The sequence below is a fragment of the Callorhinchus milii genome, unplaced genomic scaffold (assembly GCF_018977255.1).
Source record: "Callorhinchus milii isolate IMCB2004 unplaced genomic scaffold, IMCB_Cmil_1.0 Scaffold497, whole genome shotgun sequence".
NCBI lineage: Eukaryota > Metazoa > Chordata > Chondrichthyes > Chimaeriformes > Callorhinchidae > Callorhinchus > Callorhinchus milii.
In genome coordinates, this window is record NW_024705238.1 from 39,879 (window position 1) to 60,127 (window position 20,249).

The window sequence follows — 20,249 nt, forward strand, 5'->3', positions numbered from 1 at the left end:
GCGAAAAATATAGGATTACCCCAGTAGTTGTATCGCCGGAAATAAAACAGTCCACGCAGTTCTTTGATCCCGAATGAGAGACACACTCATACACTATTACAAAAACTTGCATTTACATAGCGGCCTTCACACGGGGTGGCCACTTGGCAGAGGCCAAATGTGTTTCCGAGCGAGGGCATGAGAGAGGCGCAGAGCTTTGGGAGTAATCGCAACCTTAAGCAAAAAGGAAGCACTTACTTTAGGTAGGATTTGAAAGGAGGGGACATGATGGAGTGAGTGTTGATGGAGAGAGTTCTACAGTTTTGGGGCTGTAGTGGCTGAAGGCACAGCCACCGATCGTGGAATGCGACGGACGTGGGACAAACACGAGGCCGGAGCCAACTGAGCTGAGACAACAGGAGGTGGAGTGGGATGTAAGCAAATTGGGATAGGTGGGGAGGTGCGAGGGTGATAAGGGAATTGAAAACAAGTGAACAGGTCTCGAAGTTGATCTATTCAGTACTTTGGAGCCAGTGGAGCCTGGCAAGGACTTGGAAACAGAATTTGTGAGAGTGAGTATCAGGGTATTAGAGTTTTGGATTGATTGAATTGTGTGTATACTGGAGCTGGGGAGACCAACGAGGAGAGCATGAGAATAAGAACAAAAGGACACTGGAATTTGCTGGCGAAAGAAAACCAAGGTCCATATAATTCGTCTGCCACCAAACTAGCATTCGTTTGACATATCGAGTCCCAAACAGTATCAATTCCATCCGACGAGAAAGGCGCTCTATAAATTCAATTTTGCTGTTGTAGATGTTGTTGCTGTATATGCCGAGTTATTAAAACCTGGCAGAAATCTACACAATTTGTTCTTGAAACAAATGATATTTTCTGCTTCCAATGTGTCCCGATGGAGCCTGTTCCATAGATTTACTTCTCGCTCACTGAACGAGTGTATCCACAGTCTTGTTCTGAATTGAGACCTTTTGAGTGGCTTGCCGGGTCTTGTGGTTCTACTGTACAAGATAATGCAGCTGATCATGGTTGACATAAAGTATTTCCTTCAGAATCTTAAAGACGGCGGTCGTATTGCCCCTCCACTATTTCTTCTCTGGTGTGAAAATGCACAGCTTATCTCATTTCTCCTCGTAGTCCAGTCGCTCCAACCGCTCCATCATTTTGGCTGCCCTCCCCTTTATCCCCCTAATCGCTGCAATATCCTTTTTATTTTGCAGTGACAAGAGCTTTACACAATATTCCAAGTGAAAGAATTTCGCCGGGAATTCCATGGGATTTTGGTGAGGTACGGATGCAGCTTGGCAATGTGACAGAGATGGAATAAAGACTTGCTGGTCAAGGTCCTGGTGTTTGCAGACACTCACACACATGCACAAAACAGGCACACACATCTTCCCTTTCACTGCACCTTCTGCCACTTGCAATCACAGAGAAAACAAGACACAAACACAGACAAACAAAGATACAGAAACAGTTGTGATCAGGAAGTTCTCTGGGCCGGCGATTCTGAGGAACAAGATGGGTGTAAGAGAATGGATGTGAAACCTTCAGCAGTGGGTCGAGCAGACTGGAGACAGCGCGGTCTTGTGGCAGCGTCTATTTATTTGTGTTAAGTGGCAACAAACATGACAAGCGTCAGTGAGTTGGACAGCAGCTGTCTGTAAGTCACAGGCTGTGAATTCAATTCCACATTTATTTGTCAGAACTGAAGGAAAATGAGATTCTATGATTGTTTTATTGCAGTATAATGGATGACTAGATATCCATTGACATGTCCTCCGTGCAAAGGAAGCCATATTGCTTGTGATTCAGATTTTGTGTTGTTGTTGTTTAGCCAGGTGTCTAATATACACAGAAACCCATCACCGTGATGAAGCGTCTGCAAACGAAACAGAGAATTCCATGCATCCCACCTGCATATTCCTGAGATAGATTTTTGGATTGGAAAGGGCACTCCCTTCCTGGAGGGTCAACTGCTGCTGACCTAATTCCTTGGAGTATAAAGTACAGGTTGCAAGAGCCAACCTGTGCTTTGGGGACCCAAGATCTTGTGTTGGGGTAATTGCTGGAGTCTAACGAGCTAAAACTGCACAGGTTACCATTGATATTGCTATCTGACAAACAATCCTGCTGTTTGCCCAGCTACGACCATCCTACACATTGGCTTTGGTTTTCAGGGGTAACAGGAGCTGATATGCAAGAATCACTGACCAGCGACTAGTCGGCCCTTCCGTATCCTGCCAATGAACCAGGCTGGGCTGTGTTGTCACTAACAGTGCCCTGGAATACCGTGGACCAGCTGGGCTCAAAAACTGGACTAGAGACCGTCAGAGAGGCCTGACTCGATTCGGAAATTGTGTTGTCAAGCTTGTCAACTGTTAAACTAATCTAACAGTGAGGGCAAAGAGTGACTGATGAGAAGATCCATAGCCATAGCGTTATTTATTGGTTCGAGGCTCACTAATGCTCAGAGAGTGAATTGTGTGTCTGTTGATAAAGATATAAGCTGCAGGGCTGTGCTGTTTGGGCAACACCCTAATTGTGGTGGCAAAAGTGAACTCGCTACAGTATGGTTTCACAACTGAAACTATGATACTGATATTGCTAAAAGTATGAAAAATAACATGAATTATTAACATTGCTACTAATAATGATATTAGAGGTGATATGTTTCCGATATTCCATTGCCAGTTCAGCTCCAAGTAGACCCTTCTTACACAGACACCGGGCCTCTTAACTGAGAGTTTTACACATGTTTACTAAGAGGCTCGGGAACGTCTGGAATGGTGTGGCGGTTCGGAGTGAGGGTGTGGGAGGGTGTGTGATGGTTGTGATAAGGAGTCTGTGACAAACACAGCTCTGTACTGTGATGTGCAGGAGGGAAACTGCTGTTCAAAAAGGCGATTATTGGGCCGAATGGGCTTCTTTAATCAAACCAATCAGATGTTTGCAACACATTTTGAGGAACTGGGGCCAACCAGGTTTCTGAGAGAAGATAGTGTCACCATAAACAGGACAGATATTCAGCAGCAGCAGCTTTGTACGTGACTGTGTCTGAGGTAGAATCAGCAAGTGAACATTTCATTTGTCTGAACAGGAGATCGGCAGCTCAGAGGAGTGAGAGGCCAGGAGCAAACAATTTACCCGCGTCAACAACTGGACCACATATAGCAGCACCAAGGTAGGCTGAGGGCATCAATTACCTCAACGTCATTTACATTACTGTTTTTCCTCAGCACCAGTTCAATTTAGATCTGCAGATTTGTAGAGTTCTGTATCTTTCAACAACAACGTACATTTACACAGCACGCTTAACGCAGTGAGCACTTGACAGTGGTGGAGTCTGACCCCTATCTACGTGGATAGGGAGGGGTCGGTGACCATTAGTACGATCAAAAAGGAAAACACTTAGCCAGGATTTGAAAGTGGGAATGGAGGAGGCAATGCGGAGGGATTGAGCGAGAGGGGTCACTCTGTCTCTGGATCTCTCTCTGTGTCTGAGTGTGTCTGTATTTGTATTGCTCACTGTCTGGGTATATCTATCTGTCTGTCTCTATGTGCGTTTCTCTCTCTCAATCTGTGTGTATTCCTTTCTGCTCTATGTGTGTAAATGTATGCCTCTATGTCAATCTGTCTTTGTATGCAGTTATCTCGCACTCTCTCTATATATATTTGTATTACAGTCAGTTACTGGTTAGAGACTCAATGAGGCCAAGAGAGGAAATGTTATATTTGTGGGAATGCTGCTGTTTCTCTGTTAATAAAGATATGAACTGCAGCTTAGGGCGGTGTGGGGAACGCCCAGACCATAGGGTACAAATGAACTCAATACAACATGGTTTTACCGCTCAAATAAACACTATTTAAACCAAATCTACGCAATTAGTGAAACAAACCAACAGAGTTTGAACTGCTGCTACATGTTTATGATATATTTCAGCTGAGTGAGATATACATGTTGCTTTTGCCCTTTTCAGCATGGAGGCCCACGCTATGGAACTGAATGTCCCGGGATGTGTGTGACACCAGCAGCATTTAACCAGACAGTCCTGATAATCAGTTATGAGATTGAAAACAATATATATATATGTTTGTAGATTATAATATACATTTACATTCATTTCAAACAAGCAATCCCTAAACAGAAAGAAAAAAACAAATATATTATTATCCGGTTATCACAGATTACAGCAGATCAGCCGTGTGCGTGAGGCCGTGGTTTGTGTGTGTGTGGGTGGTGTGTGTGTGTGGGTGGGTGGTGGGGGTGTGGGGAGGGAGGGGGGTTGGTTCTGGGGTAGGCATCTCTGCGTTTCGCTTTGGTGCAGGAACCCATACTGTTCCACCTCGGGCTTCTGCCCCTCTTTATAAGGCACAGTTACAAGGTAGGTTCCTCCCTTCTCTGCAGTGCTTCTATTGAAATGGGGTGTGGAAAGGTTAATGCACACAGGGCACGGACTTATTTTTGAAACTTCCATTTAATCACAGTGGGGAAACCCACTTTGTTACCCGCTTGTCCTTATCAACCTATGTCTGTGAATCCATAGGTCTCTCTAACACTGTACTCCCTTTAAAATGATTCCATCCCTGTCTGTAAACTTGTAGCAACGCTTGTAACCACTTTAATTGAATCGGTCTTCTCTCTTTCCTTAAAAGGCTTAATCTTCGCTTCCCAGGCAATTTTGCCAATTAAGATTAAGCAAAATGTGTTATTGAACTCGCTGACATTCCTTGTTCACATACTTGTACATATATCCTTTCGGGAGGACTCCTGTGCGAGAAACGTGTGGGAGGTTTCAGTCGAAAGGCTCAGATGAACAATTCCTTTTGGTAGGACTCCATGTTGGGAGGACTCCATGTTGTGAGGAGCCTTGGTTGGAAGCATTCCTTGTTGGGAAGAACCCATGTTCGACGTTCTCTTGTTGGAGGATTCTTGGGAATAATCCTTGTTGGGAGCACTGCTGGTTGGGAGGACTCCTGGTAGAGATGACCCATTGGTTTCGAGGTCTCCTGTTTGGGAGGCACAGACACAGACAAACATTTGGTCTTGAATAGTATAGATTAAAATAAAATAATAATAATCCTTGTATTTGGTAATCACTTTTCACGTCTTCTAGAAGTTTCAAAGTGCTTCCCAGAGTATACTGTGAAGTGCATTGACTGTATATTTAAGGGCGATATCCGACGGAAAATTGGACACAGCAGTGTTCCACTGATTGCTTAGTATTGGACTGGGTGACTAAATTGTCAATTTTTTATTCTTGTCGGTTTAATATCAGGATGAGGAAACTTATGCAAGGTTTCGCCCTACCGGGAATCGTACCTCGGTCTCTCGCTTGCGAGATGTGTGTTCTAACCACTGAGCTACATAACTCCAGATAAGTGCATCTCTCAGAAGAATGTGTGTCATCTGTCGCCACTTTATTGCAGAATACCATGCACACTTCTTTAGGGGCTTGAAGAATTTTTTGATATACTTTTTATTATAGCTTATATAGGAGATAGGAAATCCCCCCCCCCCCAAATGTCCACGTTGCATCCCCTTGCGAGATCTCTCCGATAAGGTGTAAATCATATCTATGCCTCATTCGTTTAATGCTTTCTTGGGAGACACACAGACAGGCATTTTGTTTTTGTTAGCATGGAATGGCTCTCATCTATCTTATATTATCTATCTATAGATAGATAGATAGATCTATCTATCTATCTTATCTATGTAGTATTAGATAGATAGATAGATAGATAGATAGATAGATAGATAGATAGATAGATAGATAGATAGATAGATAGATAGATAGATAGATAGATAGATAGATAGATAGATAGATAGATAGATAGATAGATAGATAGATAGATAGATAGATCTATCTATCTATCTATCTATCTATCTATCTATCTATCTATCTATCTTATCTATGTAATATTATTACAATAGAAAATTACAAAATTACATCTGTTTATCGCCTTTCACCCAAGGTGCTGACCTTGGCAACAGCAAAGGAAGTGTCGTATTAATTGCAAGCTGTTGCTTTCACCAAATAGACCAAATGGGATTAAGAAATCAGAGAGTGGTAGTGAACAGTTGTTTTTCTGTCTGGACGGAAATGTGCAGTGGTGTGCCCCAGTGGGTTGATATTGGGACCACTGACTTTTTTTTGTCTATGAAAATAACCTGAACTTGGGTATAGGAGTACAATTTCCAAATTTGCAGATTAGATTAAGCTAGGAAAAGTAGTTACCAGTGAGGAGGATAGTAGCAGACAGCAAGAGGAAATAGACAGACTGGTAAAATGGGCAGACACGTGGCAGATGAAGTTAAATGTGGAGAAATGCAATGTGGATGCATTTTGGGAGAAATAATGAGGAGAGGCAATAGCAGCTAATTGTAGAATCTTAAAGGGGATGAAGGAACAGAGAGACCTGGGTGTTCATATTGGTAAATATTTGAAGGTAAAGATTTTAAAAAGCATATAGGATACTATGCTTTATAAATAGGGGCATAGAATACAAAAGTCAGAAAACTGCCAACCTGCCCGCTCTCTCCGTTCAGCGGCCTCTGGGCTTCTCCGAGTCTCCAGCCCGACCCGCCCTCCCATCGTTGGCTTTCAGCCCCTCTGCCACTACACTCTGAATTTCATCCCACGGTCCCTTCGCCTCGCTTCCTCCCTTGCCTCCTTCAAGGCCCGTCACCAAACCCTTCTCTTCGACCATGCCTTTCGTCTCCCTCCCACCTCTCTGCCTTCCCTCACATATACCCCTCCTCTGCCCCATGTTCGGGTCCGGACACCTAACTATTCAACACATTAGCACGTCCTTCAGACGTGAAAGGTGCTCTATAAATGCAATTGTGTTGTTGTTGTAGTTGAAGTTATGATGAACCTTTATAAAACACTGGTGAGGCCTCAGCTGGACACTCTGTTGAGTTTTGGGCCACAAACTTTAAGCAGGTATTGGAGAGGGTGCAAAGGAGCTTTACAGGGTTAGAACCAGTAAAGAGGTTATTCAGTTACCAGGAAGGCTAGAGAAGCTCCGATTTTGCACTTTGGAGCTGATAACATTAAGAGGAGAATTAATAGAAGTTTTCAAATTGAGACAGGGAATTCAAAAGGTTGCGCAATGAGAATATATTACCACTGTCGATAACCCGAGTTCACTGATTAAAAATAGTTTAAAATAAAGAGAGGGGAGTTGAGGGGTATTTCTTTCACACAGCGAATTGTTAGGATCTGAAATGCATTGCTTGAAAGGGTGGTGCAAACCGATTCGCTGATAACTTTTACTAGAGAAGTAGATAATTATTTGTGGCGGACAAGTTTGCAGATTAAGGGAAGAGAGATCGAAGAAATGGGATTGATTTCGATAGCGCTTTTCAAGGAGCCGGAACAGAGACGATGGCCCGAATGCCCTCCTTCTCTGCTGTATAATTCTATGATTCTATGAAATTGGCTGATGCATTCAACTCCGAAATACAAACTCACTACAATTCACACTAATGGGGAAGTGCTTTGAGACATCCTCCTCACTTGAAAGAAAACTAATGTAAGAAAAGTTATTATATTATGCTATTTCAATACGATATCTGAATATGCTTAAATCCTCATTGTTACCGTGATTTACGATGATTTCATTTGCAAGATAAATGTCCAATGTGAGAAAGAAGGAGTCATTGATATAATAACGTTATGATATTGTCTGATAGATCACGTCTTGTTCTACGTGTTCTACTGTAAACATAAATAAGGCTCAACACCTGTCGCGAAACTCAACAACCGCTTGGCTACACTTTGCAGCAATGAAACGCCTTGTTCGAACATTGTTGGGAAAGAGGAAACAAATCTCTGAAACTCCGAGACACGACAAACCTGATGAATCAATGAAATGGTCACCATCTCCACAACCAAACACATCCAGATCTGGCGGTAATGAAACAGCGAGTACATCTGCAGTTACCCAAACTCATTGTGATACGGTTGCAAATCCCAACCAGTGTTCCACCACTTTGGGTGGGTCGAGTGAGACAGCATCCGTGGAAATTGAACCGATTGCCGATGCAGAGAGCAGTGAGATGACCTGCGGTGTGGATCAGACACCCGGCAACACACCAACATACAATGTGTTCTCTTTACCTGACTTTGAGGAAAGTCTTCAAGAGACGATAAAGAACAAAGGTAAATAGTATATTAAGTACTTTTAGACACAAATCTTTGAGATAATGAGATAATGAGATAAAACTTTATCTCAACAGCCTTGGAACTGGGAGATGAGTCAATATCTATTTGAATTGAGCAAACTCCCAGGTGTTTAATGGGACTTGTTTAACGGTTCATGAACCAAATCCCAGGTGATGACAGAGCAGCCAGCCTGGCAGATGTGCAGCTCTTGCAGTGAACGACCAATCAGCCTGGCACATGTGCAGGCCTTGCAGTGATAGATCAGCCAACCTGACACATGGGCAGGTCGTGCATTGACAGACCAGCCAGTCTGGCACTTGGGCAACTCTTGCAGTCACAGACCAGTCCTGGGGGAATGAATTATTCCAAATCAGCTCCTGTTAGCGCTGAAAGCCCTTATGGTACAGTGTACAGTCCACATGTATGCGGATGACACTCAAATCTACTTGTCTGCCTCTGGCCTCTCCTCCATTTACGTATCGCAGTCCGCTAATGTCCTGACAGGCAACAAGTACTCGATGAACGCAAACTATCTGCAACTCGGCGTTGGCAAGACGGATATAATATTTGGCTCCCGCCATGAACTTCTATCCTATGGGTCCGAACTCCTCAACCTCCCAAGGATCTCCCTCAAACTCACCAAAGATGTGCGCAACCTGGGAGTCAGGTTCAATAAACAGCTTTCTTTCTCTCCCACATCCGTTGCCTGACCAGTATCTTGTCTACCCACCTCTGCCACATTGCCCACCTCTGTCCATACTTCACATCCACAGCAGCCAAAACCTTCATGCACATCTTTGCCAAAGCAACTGTGACTATGAGTCCTGTGGGCGAATGTCACAGTATGCACTTATCAATGTCACTCAAACAGCCATGGAGTGAGAGACCAATTTTATTCAGGGATTTGTTATCCAGGACATCGGGAGACACTATCCTTTCTTTAATAACTACCAAAGCATCAACAAATGGACTTTGAAAACATGATTTAATAGCTAAATCTTTTCTAGTACGTTGTCTAAAAGATGGTAGCTCAGCAGCGAAGGAAACCCCAGCAGTGACCTGCATTGTATCGAGAGGATATGAGTTCCCTTTCACGCCGTGCGGTTTGAACCTGCAAAATTCCGACTCTGGCATTAATATGTTCAACTGTATACATTCAACAAATGCATTCAAAATTGTGAGGGATTCTGATGGTTCAGAGAGGGAATAACTGTTTCCTCTGGTGGTTGGATCGGTAACTGGGAGACACAGACTTAAGGTAATAGGCAAAGGAACCAGAGGGGAGTCCTGGAGTGGATTGTCAGGTTCGTCTATGAGGTCAAAGCCCTAATGTGAAGCTTGAACCCACAACCTTCTCTCTCAGGAGCGAGAATGACACCAACTTAGCCAGGCTGACAGCTGCCTGATGGTAGCTACTAAATCTTGCTTTAAGCTAATGGATGTTGGTTTATTCTGAACTTTGGCAACAATAAATGTGGTAATATTTCCTGAAATATATTTCAAGGAATAAAAGTTAAATCATGACTGACTAATGTTTTTATCGTTTGCTGAAGGTATAACCACATTATTCCCTGAGACCCTGGCCCTGTACGATGATCACCGGCTGCACAAACTGACAGAGTTCTGCCGAGACAGATTGGAACAGGCCATTGAGGAAGGCGTGGAGGACATCAGCTCAAGGCTGACAGAGAAGGAATGTTTCAGCCCCCAGGAACACAGTGTAGGTTTGAGTCAGGAGATTTCCCTTTCATTTGCTAAACTCTCAGCCAGTCATGTGCAGCTGTTATCAGGAAATCAGCAGAATGGCAATCAAAACTTAACCGACCAGATATGTTATAATACAGGACATGCAGTATATGATTGTAGTGGAGCAGTACTGCACAGTGTCAGACGTGTCTGTTTATGTAGCGTTTAAAAAGCGCCGTTCACGTGGTGAGGCAGTCTCAAGGCACTGACAGTAGAGCCTGAGCTGGATTTGGGAGGGGAAGGGGAGGGAAGGTGATCAGAGACATAATCACAGAGGAAAGCAGTTTGTGGAGGGAAGAGATAGCAAATCCAGCAAAGCCATCAATGGAGCTGGGTGTTGCTGATCACTGTCACTGCTCATGTTTCACTCCATCATCAATACATTAATGCTCACTCTCTGCAGAAACTCACTGAGCTAACACACAGTGGGCAGAAGACACAAAGCTCGAAATTTCTTCTGAACCTGGTGATGGGAAAAGGTTCCCAGGCCCTGAGAGTGACGTGGGAATCCTTTGTGGAAATGAGGTCCACTTTGCCGAAACTGAACAAAATTATGACTGAAATACAGGAACAAGGTAATGTGTGATGATACACTGTGCCTCCATTCTGTGGTGAGTTACACATCTTACTCAAATAGTATTGAGACAGAGTTCGTTCAAACTAGTAATATTAACTCGATTCAAACAGGTGCCAATCTAGTGGATGAGGTGACCATTGACCGAAGTATTCCGGACGTTCCCAGTAATATGATAGGTATGTGACAGTGACAAGATTCAAGCCAGTCATCACTTCTGAAATACACAGTTTAACACTTTTCCATTTAATTGATGATTTCCAGAAAAATTAAAATAAGGAGGAGAGAGTGTAGGAGGCAGATAAAGAGGGAGAGGAGGGGAGAGGGAAGGATTGAAAATCAGGAGGGAGGGAATGATTCTTATTCGATTTTTCCATTATTTCAGCAGATATTGCTTTGGAATGATGTTTCTCAAAATAAATTAGATATGACGTCTCACAAGTCGTCATATAATGGCCTGAAAATCTCCCATGGTGTGCATGTAATTCAGATTGTTAAACCCTTGTTTGCCTGGCTCAATTGGTGTTCCTTTTGTTTCGGAGTCAGAAGCTGTGGGTTCACGTTCATATCAACCGGATGAGTTGACACTCCAGTGCAGTTCTGGGATATGTGCATTGTTGGAGATGCCGCTATTGGGATATAAAACCCAGGTTCTGTCTACCTTTTCAGGTGGACATCTAAAACCTCACAATACGAATTGAAAAGAGAGGGAGTTTCTTTCTCCGGTTTCCGGGCCAAAATCTCTCAAATAAATGTGGTCAATCACTTCACGGCTGCGTGTGGGACATCGCTGTACACAAATTAGCTGCTGTGTTTGCCAACAAAACAAAGCTACTGCACCTTACATTAAGTCTATCAGCGCGTTAGGTAGTCCTTCTGCCTTGAAAGGCCATGAATGATTCTAAGTATTATTATCGAATAAAGCTCAATAATTCTTCTATTTACTTTATGATTTTGTAATGTTCGACATGAAGCTATTCAGCGACTGCACAAGGAGACGTTACAGAAACAATGTGAGAAACTGGAGGTGAAGACCATCCTGATAAAGGAGAAGGTGAAGTCGTTTCAGTTGGTTGATCTCCACACGGAGTTAACAATTATTTCTGATGTACGTGACCGGGAACTGGTAGAACATGAGCTGCTGGCGAGAGGCAGAGACCACGAGGAGTGGAGACAGAAGCAACTCCGGGGAGAGCTGGAAAAAATCCGAACTGATAAACTATTCCACAGCAGCTTCTCAAAAGGAAGTCATTTACCTTCCTCCCAGGGAAGAAGTTCAAACTCATGCACAGGGACTTCCGCAGTAGTGAGCGGAGTAGCTGGGATTGGAAAAACAACCATGGTGCAAAAGATTGTCCATGACTGGGCCACAGGCAAAATCTATCCTCACTTCCACTTTGTATTCGTTTTTAAATTTCGAGACCTGAACAGACTTCACGACAGACCATCGTTGAGCCGTCTGATCCTGGAGCAGTATCCTTACCTCAGGGATGTTCTGGATGAGCTGTGGAAACACCCAGAGACCTTGCTCTTTATATTTGATGGTTTGGATGAATTCAGGGCAAGGATTGATTTCGCTGACAGTCGGAGAGACACAGAGCCTCAGCGCAGGTGCACAGACCCTGAATTCCTCTGCGATCTGTCTGACATTGTGTACAGTTTAATGCAGAAAAAGCTGCTGCCAGGCTGCTCAGTGCTGGTGACCAGCCGCCCCACTGCATTACATTTACTGGCAAAGGCTCAGGTCAGTGTCTGGGCTGAAATCCTGGGATTTGTTGGTGAAGAGAGAAGGGAATATTTTCACAAGTTCTTTGAGGATCAGGAGGTGGCGGCTGCTGTTTACAGCCACGTGGAGGAGAACGAGCTCCTGTTCACCATGTGCTACAACCCGTCCTACTGCTGGATCCTCGCTCTGTCTCTGGGTCCCTTCTTTACACGGAAACACAGCAACAAACAGCGAGTTCCCAAGACAGTCACACAACTCTTCTCCTATTATATTTATAACATACTATCACATCACAGTGTCAAGATGGAAAGCCCCCGTGATGTGATGCTGAAGATTGGTGAGATGGCCTTCACTGGAGTCTCCCAGAGAAACATTGTCTTTAATGATGAAGATCTGATCAAATATAACCTCCAGCCTTCCCAGTTCCTCTCTGGCTTTCTCATGGAACTTGTGGAGAGAGAGTCTTCAGAGCACAGTGTGGTCTACACATTCCCGCACCTCACCATCCAGGAGTTTGTAGCTGCACTCGCTCAGTTCCTGCCTCAAAATAGAGGAAATCTGCAGAAACGCCTGAATAAAGCTCACAGGGAGGACGACGGCCGGTTTGAGATTTTCCTGCGCTTTGTTGCTGGTCTCTCCTCCCCACGGGCAGCTCAGCCACTGGAGGAGTTTCTGGGCCATTTGTCCATCCGACAACCTGCGCGGTGATCGATTGGCTGAAGGAGAAGGTTAAAACTCAGATCAGAGACACAGACACCGTCACTGGGAAAAGGAAGCTGCTGAACACACTCCACTACCTGTTTGAGTCTCAGAATCAAGCCCTGGCACAGCTCACACTGGGCTCTGTACACACACTGACATTTGGTGACTTCTCTTCAGAGAAAGCATTGAGACTGACACCGATAGACTGTGTTGTGGTGTCTCAGGCCATTGGACTGTGTGACACAATAAAACAACTGAATCTGAGGAGCTGCTACATTCAGGAGGAGGGTCTCCAGCGTCTGGTTGCTGCTCTGCACAAGTGTCAAGAGTTGCTGTAAGTTAATCTGTTTGTTAATCTTATTACTTATTATTCTTATTTCAAAGCCATTCTCCAGGATTTTAATGACATTAAACACCAGCTGATCAATGGGAGAATGGTATCACACAGCTGGAGGGAACAGTGGGTCACACTGTGATGGCCGTTACACACCACAGTCCTGTCCTGGGGATTGGGATGTGAATGGCTGACATTCCACTGCACACCTGACTGCTCCACACCCTGAGCCCTTCGGTGGCATTCCCAGGTTGCTGATGTTATTGGGATTGGTTCCTGACTCCCGACTGGGATGCTCACTTTATTGAATAAATTGTAACTTGATCCCAGGTCAGACAGACCAGAGCTTACGTTCAGAGACGCCATTCGGTGTTTCATGGTTATTCATACAGGAGATGGTTCTCCTGACCACAGAGTCTCTGACACACAGACACCCTTCTAACCTCTAAGCCTCTGAGCTTCCCACCAGCTCAGGACCCGAGGGCTCACTCTCCTGAACCGTGTGGTTCGGCCGGAGGATTCCTGTGTCCTCTCCTCCTGGCGGCAGCTCCTCCCTCAGTGCTGTATTCCAGGGTAAAAAGACCTCCCGAGGGCTTGGCCATCCCATTTATCCAGGGGCAGACACACCCTCTCTCCAGTACAATGTTATAACACTGATACAATATAATTCACCCCAAACACATCTCCCTCAGCCTGACATCAGTCTGACAGGTGTGGGCTCCCCTGGCCCTGGTGAAGAGTCTCCATTTCCAGCTCCTGAGATCTCACAGCCACAGAGATTCTCTTTCCCAGGTCTGGGGCTCACAGTGTTTGGATAACGAGAGAATAGAGAGATTCACTGCCCAGAACCTGGAGATTGCAGGCCGGGCTTCCAGAAGCCAAGACATTAGCCTCACTCACACACTGACTGAGGGTTACAGTGCTGCTGGAATAGACTCAGCGTAAACTGTGCTGCTGCCAGGACCAGGCACTGGGGAGATCCCACTGCATGTAGCCCCAGCAGCCCAGAATGTTAAGGCGTCTTGTCCAGATAAGGTGCTGTAACAAATGCAAGGCTTATTATTATTATAATTATTGTTATCTGATGCTGTCTCTTACACCAGCTACACTTTGTCTCCACAAACAGTTGTGTTTCTCCGTCTCTCCCACAGAACACACAGTCTCTATACTTTATAATATATTATTTCTCAGTCTCTTTTACTTTTAGTCTCTTTCTCTCTCTCTCTCTCTCTCTTAAGTTCGTCTGTATCTGTTCTTTTCTCTAAGTCTCTCTCTATCAGTCTCTCTCTCAGTATTTCTCTGTGTCTCTCACTCTCTCTTTCAGTCTCTCTCTCAGTCTCTTTCTCTCTCACAGTTTCAGTCTCTCTGTCACTCCCGCAAATCACAGATTCGCTACACACACATATATATTCTTGCTCAATCTCACCCCATCTTTCTTTCTCTCTCTCTGTCTCTCCCACAAAATACACTGGATATGTATCTCTCACTGCCTTTTTCTGCCTTTCGCTGTCAGTCTTTCTCCTCGTCTCTCACTCGTTCTCTCTCATTCTCACTTCTGTCTCTTGCTTTCACTCTAAGTCTCTCTCCCAATCTCAATCACTCACTGCTTCTTCCGTTGAGTCTCCCTCTCACTCTATTTCCCACAAAACACAGTCACTACACTTTTTAATGAATTCGCTCTGTGTGTGTCTCTCTCTCGCTCTCTCACACACACACACAGTCCCTGTGCTTCTCTGTCTCTCTGACTCTCTCTTTCTCTGTCAGTCTCTATGTCTCCTCCACAAAACACAGGTATTACACTTAATAATGTATTCTCCCTCTCAGTCTCCCTCTCTTCACTAACTCTGTCTCATTTTCTATTTCTTTTGCAGTTATTTTCTCACTCCTATTCTCTCTCTTTGTCACTCAGTCACTCTCTCTCTCTCTCTCTCTCTCTATCTCTGAAAGAAAAACACACAGTCACTTCTCATTTGTTTCACTCTCGCTCATTCTCTGAAAGCACGAGAGCCTGAGAGAGAGTAATTGCGAGAGAGAAAGAGACTGAGAGAGGGAGATTGAGAGAGATAGACTGACAGAGAGAGGGAGGTGGGCAGTAAGATACACCCAGAGAGAGGGGGGAAGGCAGAGAAGCACTGAGAGAGAGGGTGAGAGAGAGACAGAAAGAGAATGATAATAAGAGAGCGACTGAGTGACAGATAGTTAGAGCGATATACCGAGAGGAAGACTGAGTGAGAGGGAGAGGCACTGCGAGAGAGAGACTGGGAGAGAGAGACTGAGATAGAAACGGATACTGAGATAGAGAGAGAAACTCTGAGAGAGAAAGATAAGTGAAGGACAGAAAAGTAGAGATAGACTGAGAGGGAGTGACTACGAGAGAGAGAAAGAGCCTGGGAAAGATACAGAGAGAGAGAGAGACTGTGGAGAAAATATATTACAAACCGTAGTGACTGTGTGTTTTCTGGGAAAGACTTAGAGAGCAAGACTGAGAGAGAAAGAGACTGATAGAGAGACAAAGAGATAAACACTGAGAGAAAGGGGTAGACACTATGAGAGGAAATATAATTTGTAGTGACTGTGTTTGTGGGAGAGATTCAGCGAGAGACTGCGAAAGATGCTGATAGAGATTGAGCGAGAGGCTGAATGAGAGAAGGAGAGCGACAGATGGAGAGCGAGACTGAGACTTGGAGAAAGAGAGACACTGAATCAGGGAGCGAGAGAAAGAGAGAGAGACAGACTGGGAGAGATACTGAAAGAAAGAGAGAGAGAGAGAAAATGAGAGCGATAGACTGACAGACAGACAGAGAGAGAGGCAGAAAGAGCTACTGTGAGATAAACAGCGAATTAGTGAGAGAGGGAGAATATGAGACACAGAGCGAGAGACTTAGAGAGAGAATAAAAGAAAAACTGAATGAGAGAAAGATAGAGCAAGGGACAGATAGAGACATGGTGTGAGTGAGAGCCTGGTAGAGAGAGAAAGGGAGAGAAAGGTAGATATTGAGAAAGAAACTGAAGCAGAAAGAGAAAGCGGCAGAGAGAAAGAAAGACTGAGACAGATGGACTATGAGAGAGAGAGAACAAAATTGAGAGAGATAAACAGTGAGAGAGACTGAGAGCGACTGTGGAGAAAATATATTAAATGCTGTGGTGACTGTGTGTTTTACGTAAAAGATAGAAAGAGAGACGGAGAGAGAAAGAGGATGAGAGACGCTGTAAGAGAGAAACAGAGAGATAGATGAGATAGAAAGATTGTTAGAGAGACTAAGAGAAAGAGACTGATAGAGAGAGACACAATGAAAGACAGAGAGAGGGAGTAAGAGAGAGAGAGAGAGACTATGAGGGGATATATAACATATAGTGAATGTATTCTCTGGAGATATAGCGAGAGACAGTGGGAGAAACTGAAGGGGAGACAGAATGAGAGAAAGACAGAGCGATAGACAGAGACTGAGACTGAGAGAGTGATGGGTGGGGGAGGGGGGGGGGTATAGACAGACGGAGAGAGACACAGACAGAGAGACAGACAAAGAGAGAAAAAAGAGATAAAGAGAATGAGTTAGAGAAAGAGAGACTGAGAGAGAGAGACTCAAATGGAGAGTGAGAGACAGTATGAAAGCGACTGTAAAATAAAATATGCTATTAAGTGTAGTTACTGTGTTTTGTGGGAGAGACAGAGAGAAAGAATCTGAGAGGGAGACTGAGTTAGAGAGAGAGAGAGAGGGAGAGAGAGCGACTCAGAGCGAGAGACTGAGAGAAAGAGAGACTGAGAAAGACTGAAAATATATTATAAGTGCAGTGCCTGTGTTTCATGGGAGAGATAGAGAGATTGACTTACAGTCGTGGAGTCCTGCAGCTCAGTGGTTATAGCGCTCGCTTTGCAAGTGAGAGACCTGAGTTCAATCCCAGGCAGAGGGCGAAACCTCAGGCAAGTTTCCTTACTCCACACAGAGCCTAATAATAATCACTCAAAAAAAAACTCAATAATAAATTGGTCATTTTCAATCTACGACTGTTTGTGGGACAGTGGGCAATTGGCTGCCGCGTTCGCCCACAAATATACAGTCAATTCACTTTACAGTATATTCTGTGAAGCCCTTTGGGACATCCTCCCGACGTGAAAAGCGCTATATCAAATGCAAGGATTATTATTATTATTATTGCAGAGAAAGATCGAGAAAGAGTGACTGAGAGAGAGATTGGGAGAGATTATGAGAGAAAATATATTACAAAGTGTAGTGACTGTTTTGTGGAGTGTAGATACAGAGAGTGAGACAATGATTGATACAGAGCGAGAGAGAGTCAGTGAGTGACTGAGAGAGAGAATGGGATAGACTTTAAAAGAAAGAGTGACTACGAGAGAGAGAGAGAAAGAGAGAGAGAGAGAGAGAGAGCACAACAGAAAGTAAAACTGAGAGCGACAGAGAGAAAATCTGAGAGAGAGACAGTGAGAGAAAATATTTTAAAGTGTATTGACTGTGTGTTTTGTTGGAGGAACGGAGAGAGACTGGGAGCGAGAGAGAGCGCGAGAGAGGGAGAGAGAGAGAGAGAGCGAGAGGGAGACACCGCGGGAGAGACGGAGAAAGAGATTCTGAGAGAGACTGAGAAAGCGATAGACAGAGTGAGAGAGAGAGACTGAGCGACAGCCTGAGAGAGCCCGAGAGAAAGAGAGAGCGAGGGAGAGTCTTACTGTGAGAGAGACAGATTGAGAGAAAGAGAGACTGAGAGGGAGAGAAACAGACTGTGTGGAACATATATTATCAAGTGTAGTGACTTTGAATTATGTGGGAAAGACAGTGAGAGACTGTGAATGAGAGAGAGAGAGAGACTGCGGTAGGTAGAGAGAATGTGAGGAAGATAGAGACTGAGAAACACTCCGAGAAAATGTAATGTATAGTGTATTGAATGTGTTTTTCAGAGAGATAGAGAGAGAAACTGACAGAGAGGGAGACATAGAGAGAGAGTGAGAGACAGAAACAGAAAGAAAGGTGGAGAGAGAGCGAGAGACTGTCAGAGAAAATAAATTATAAAATGCAGTGATTAGGCTTTGGGGAGACACGGAGAGAGAGACTGTGACAGATAGAGAGAGAATGAGAGAGAGAGACGAGGAGAGAAAGTGACTGACTGCGAGAGAGAGAGACAGACAGACAGTTGGAAAGAGAGACTGCGAGAGAGCCATTGAGATGTACTGATAAAAAGGGACTGATAAGAGACTGGAAGTGAAACTATATTTTCAAGTGTTCTTACTTTGTGATATGTGGGAGAAACAGAGAGCAAAAAGAGAGTCATCGAGGGAGAGAGAGAGAGAGAAAGAGAGAAAACGATTTTTTGAGAGAGCGCAATTAAAAGACAGAGAGAGTGACTGAGAGAGACTAAGAGTGAGACTCTGTTAGAGAGAGAGTGAGAGGGAATATACTACCAAGTATGCTAACTGCGGATTGAGCGAGAGACTGAGAGAGACAGAAGAGAGAGAGAGAGCGATCGGGAGATTGAAAGAGAGAGACTGAGAGAGATTCAGAGACAGAGACGGAGATTGAGATTCCGAGAGAGAGAGACGGAGAGCGAGAGAGAGACTGTGAGGGACAGAAACAATTTGCGTGTGTGCACAGGTGCGGGTGTATCTGACTCTGGTCCCACGATGTATGTTTGTTTTTGTATCTGTGTGTACATGCGTGTCTGTTTGCGGGTTCTATGTGTGTGTGTGTGTGTGTCCGGCTCAGACATGTATGATGTTGGGGCTTCCTCCCTAATCCTGAGACGTTTAACTCACTCAGGTCAATGAGTCCGTGTGTATTCCCAAACGGCTTTAGCTCCCGGACGCAAATACATTTGTGGAGAAATCATGTCCAGAGGTAGTGTTTTGTTGGTAACTATACAGCCAAAACATCTGTGCAAAACCTCCCCAGAATAAAGTCTATACAGCTTTAGCCCTGAGTTACCCTGTGTCTGCTCACACACTGCAGTCTGAGCCCTGTAGCTCAGTGGTTAGAGCCCTCGCCTCGCTAGCGAGAGGGCCTGGGGGTGATTACTGGCAGAGCAAAACCATACGGATGTTTCCTTACTCCACTCGTGTCTGTTTGCCTCACAGTCAATCACAACCCGGCTGTTAGACAATTTGCAGATCGCGTTTCCAGGGTTAATAATCCACTCAAAAAATATTTCATGAGAGATTGTGAGAGAGACTGAGAGATAGAGAGGGACTGAGAGAGAGAAACGGACAGGGGATACAGAGACTGAGAGAAAGACTGAGAGAGAGAGAGAATGTGAAAGAAAGAGACTAGGGGAGAAGAAATATAATGCGTAGTGACTTTTTTGTGAGAGGGACTAAGAGACAGAGACAGAAAGAGAGAATGAGAGAGGCAGATAATGAATGGAGACTGAGTAGAAAAAAATTGAGCGAGAGACAAAGACAGAGACTGATATAGAGTGAAATGTAAAGAGTGAGACTGAGGGACAGACTGAGAGAAGAGAAAGAGGGAGAGAAAGAGAATCGGATAGAGACTGTGAGAAAGAAACTAAGAGGGAGACTGAGAGAGAGAAATACTGAGAGAAAGACAGACAGAGTGAGAGACTGAATGAGAGAAAAAAAAGAGCGAGAGACCCAGAAAGAGAATGACAGAGAAAAGCGTAGAAAGAGCGAGACTGTGAGAGAGATATTATAAAGTAGAGCGACACTGTGTTTTGTGGGTGACAGAGAGTTATTGCGAGAGCGAGATAGAGAGTGAGCGAGAGAGAGAAAAACAGAGAGTCAGTGAGAGAGACTGACAAAGAGAGGGAAAGAGACAGCGAGAGAGAGAAAGAGAGCAGAAAGAAAGGAGGAGAGAGAATCAGAGAGGCACTGAGAAAGACTGAGATACTGGGAGAGAGACAGAGAGTCTGAATGGCTCAGACTGAGAGATCCAATGGCTGAGAGAGAGAGACTGAGAGAGAGTGAGAGACTGGGAAAGGGAGACTGAGAGAGACAAACTGAGTGAGAGAATGAGAGTTAGAGAGTGACTGCGACAG

At 44.5% G+C, this 20,249-nt stretch overlaps 1 protein-coding gene across 1 annotated transcript; it reads left to right on the top strand.

Moving 5' to 3' along the window:
- The first annotated feature begins 3,130 nt into the window (after positions 1–3,130).
- On the top strand, positions 3,131–13,047 carry LOC121852159 (NACHT, LRR and PYD domains-containing protein 3-like). Its single transcript, XM_042346257.1, has 6 exons — positions 3,131–3,181; positions 7,697–8,165; positions 9,722–9,888; positions 10,318–10,489; positions 10,602–10,667; positions 11,463–13,047. The coding sequence occupies exons 2-6, from the start codon at positions 7,790–7,792 to the stop codon at positions 12,920–12,922; spliced, it is 2,241 nt and encodes a 746-aa protein (XP_042202191.1). The 5' UTR covers positions 3,131–3,181; positions 7,697–7,789; the 3' UTR covers positions 12,923–13,047.
- The last annotated feature ends 7,202 nt before the right edge of the window (positions 13,048–20,249 follow it).

Bases quoted from the DNA above. Each gene is read 5' to 3' on its own strand.
- LOC121852159 (XM_042346257.1), top strand. From the start codon at position 7,790: ATGAAACGCCTTGTTCGAACATTGTTGGGAAAGAGGAAACAAATCTCT. The intron at 8,166-9,721 runs GTAAATAGTATA...CGTTTGCTGAAG, and splicing joins AGAGACGATAAAGAACAAAG to GTATAACCACATTATTCCCT. The intron at 10,668-11,462 runs GTATGTGACAGT...TTCGACATGAAG, and splicing joins CGTTCCCAGTAATATGATAG to CTATTCAGCGACTGCACAAG.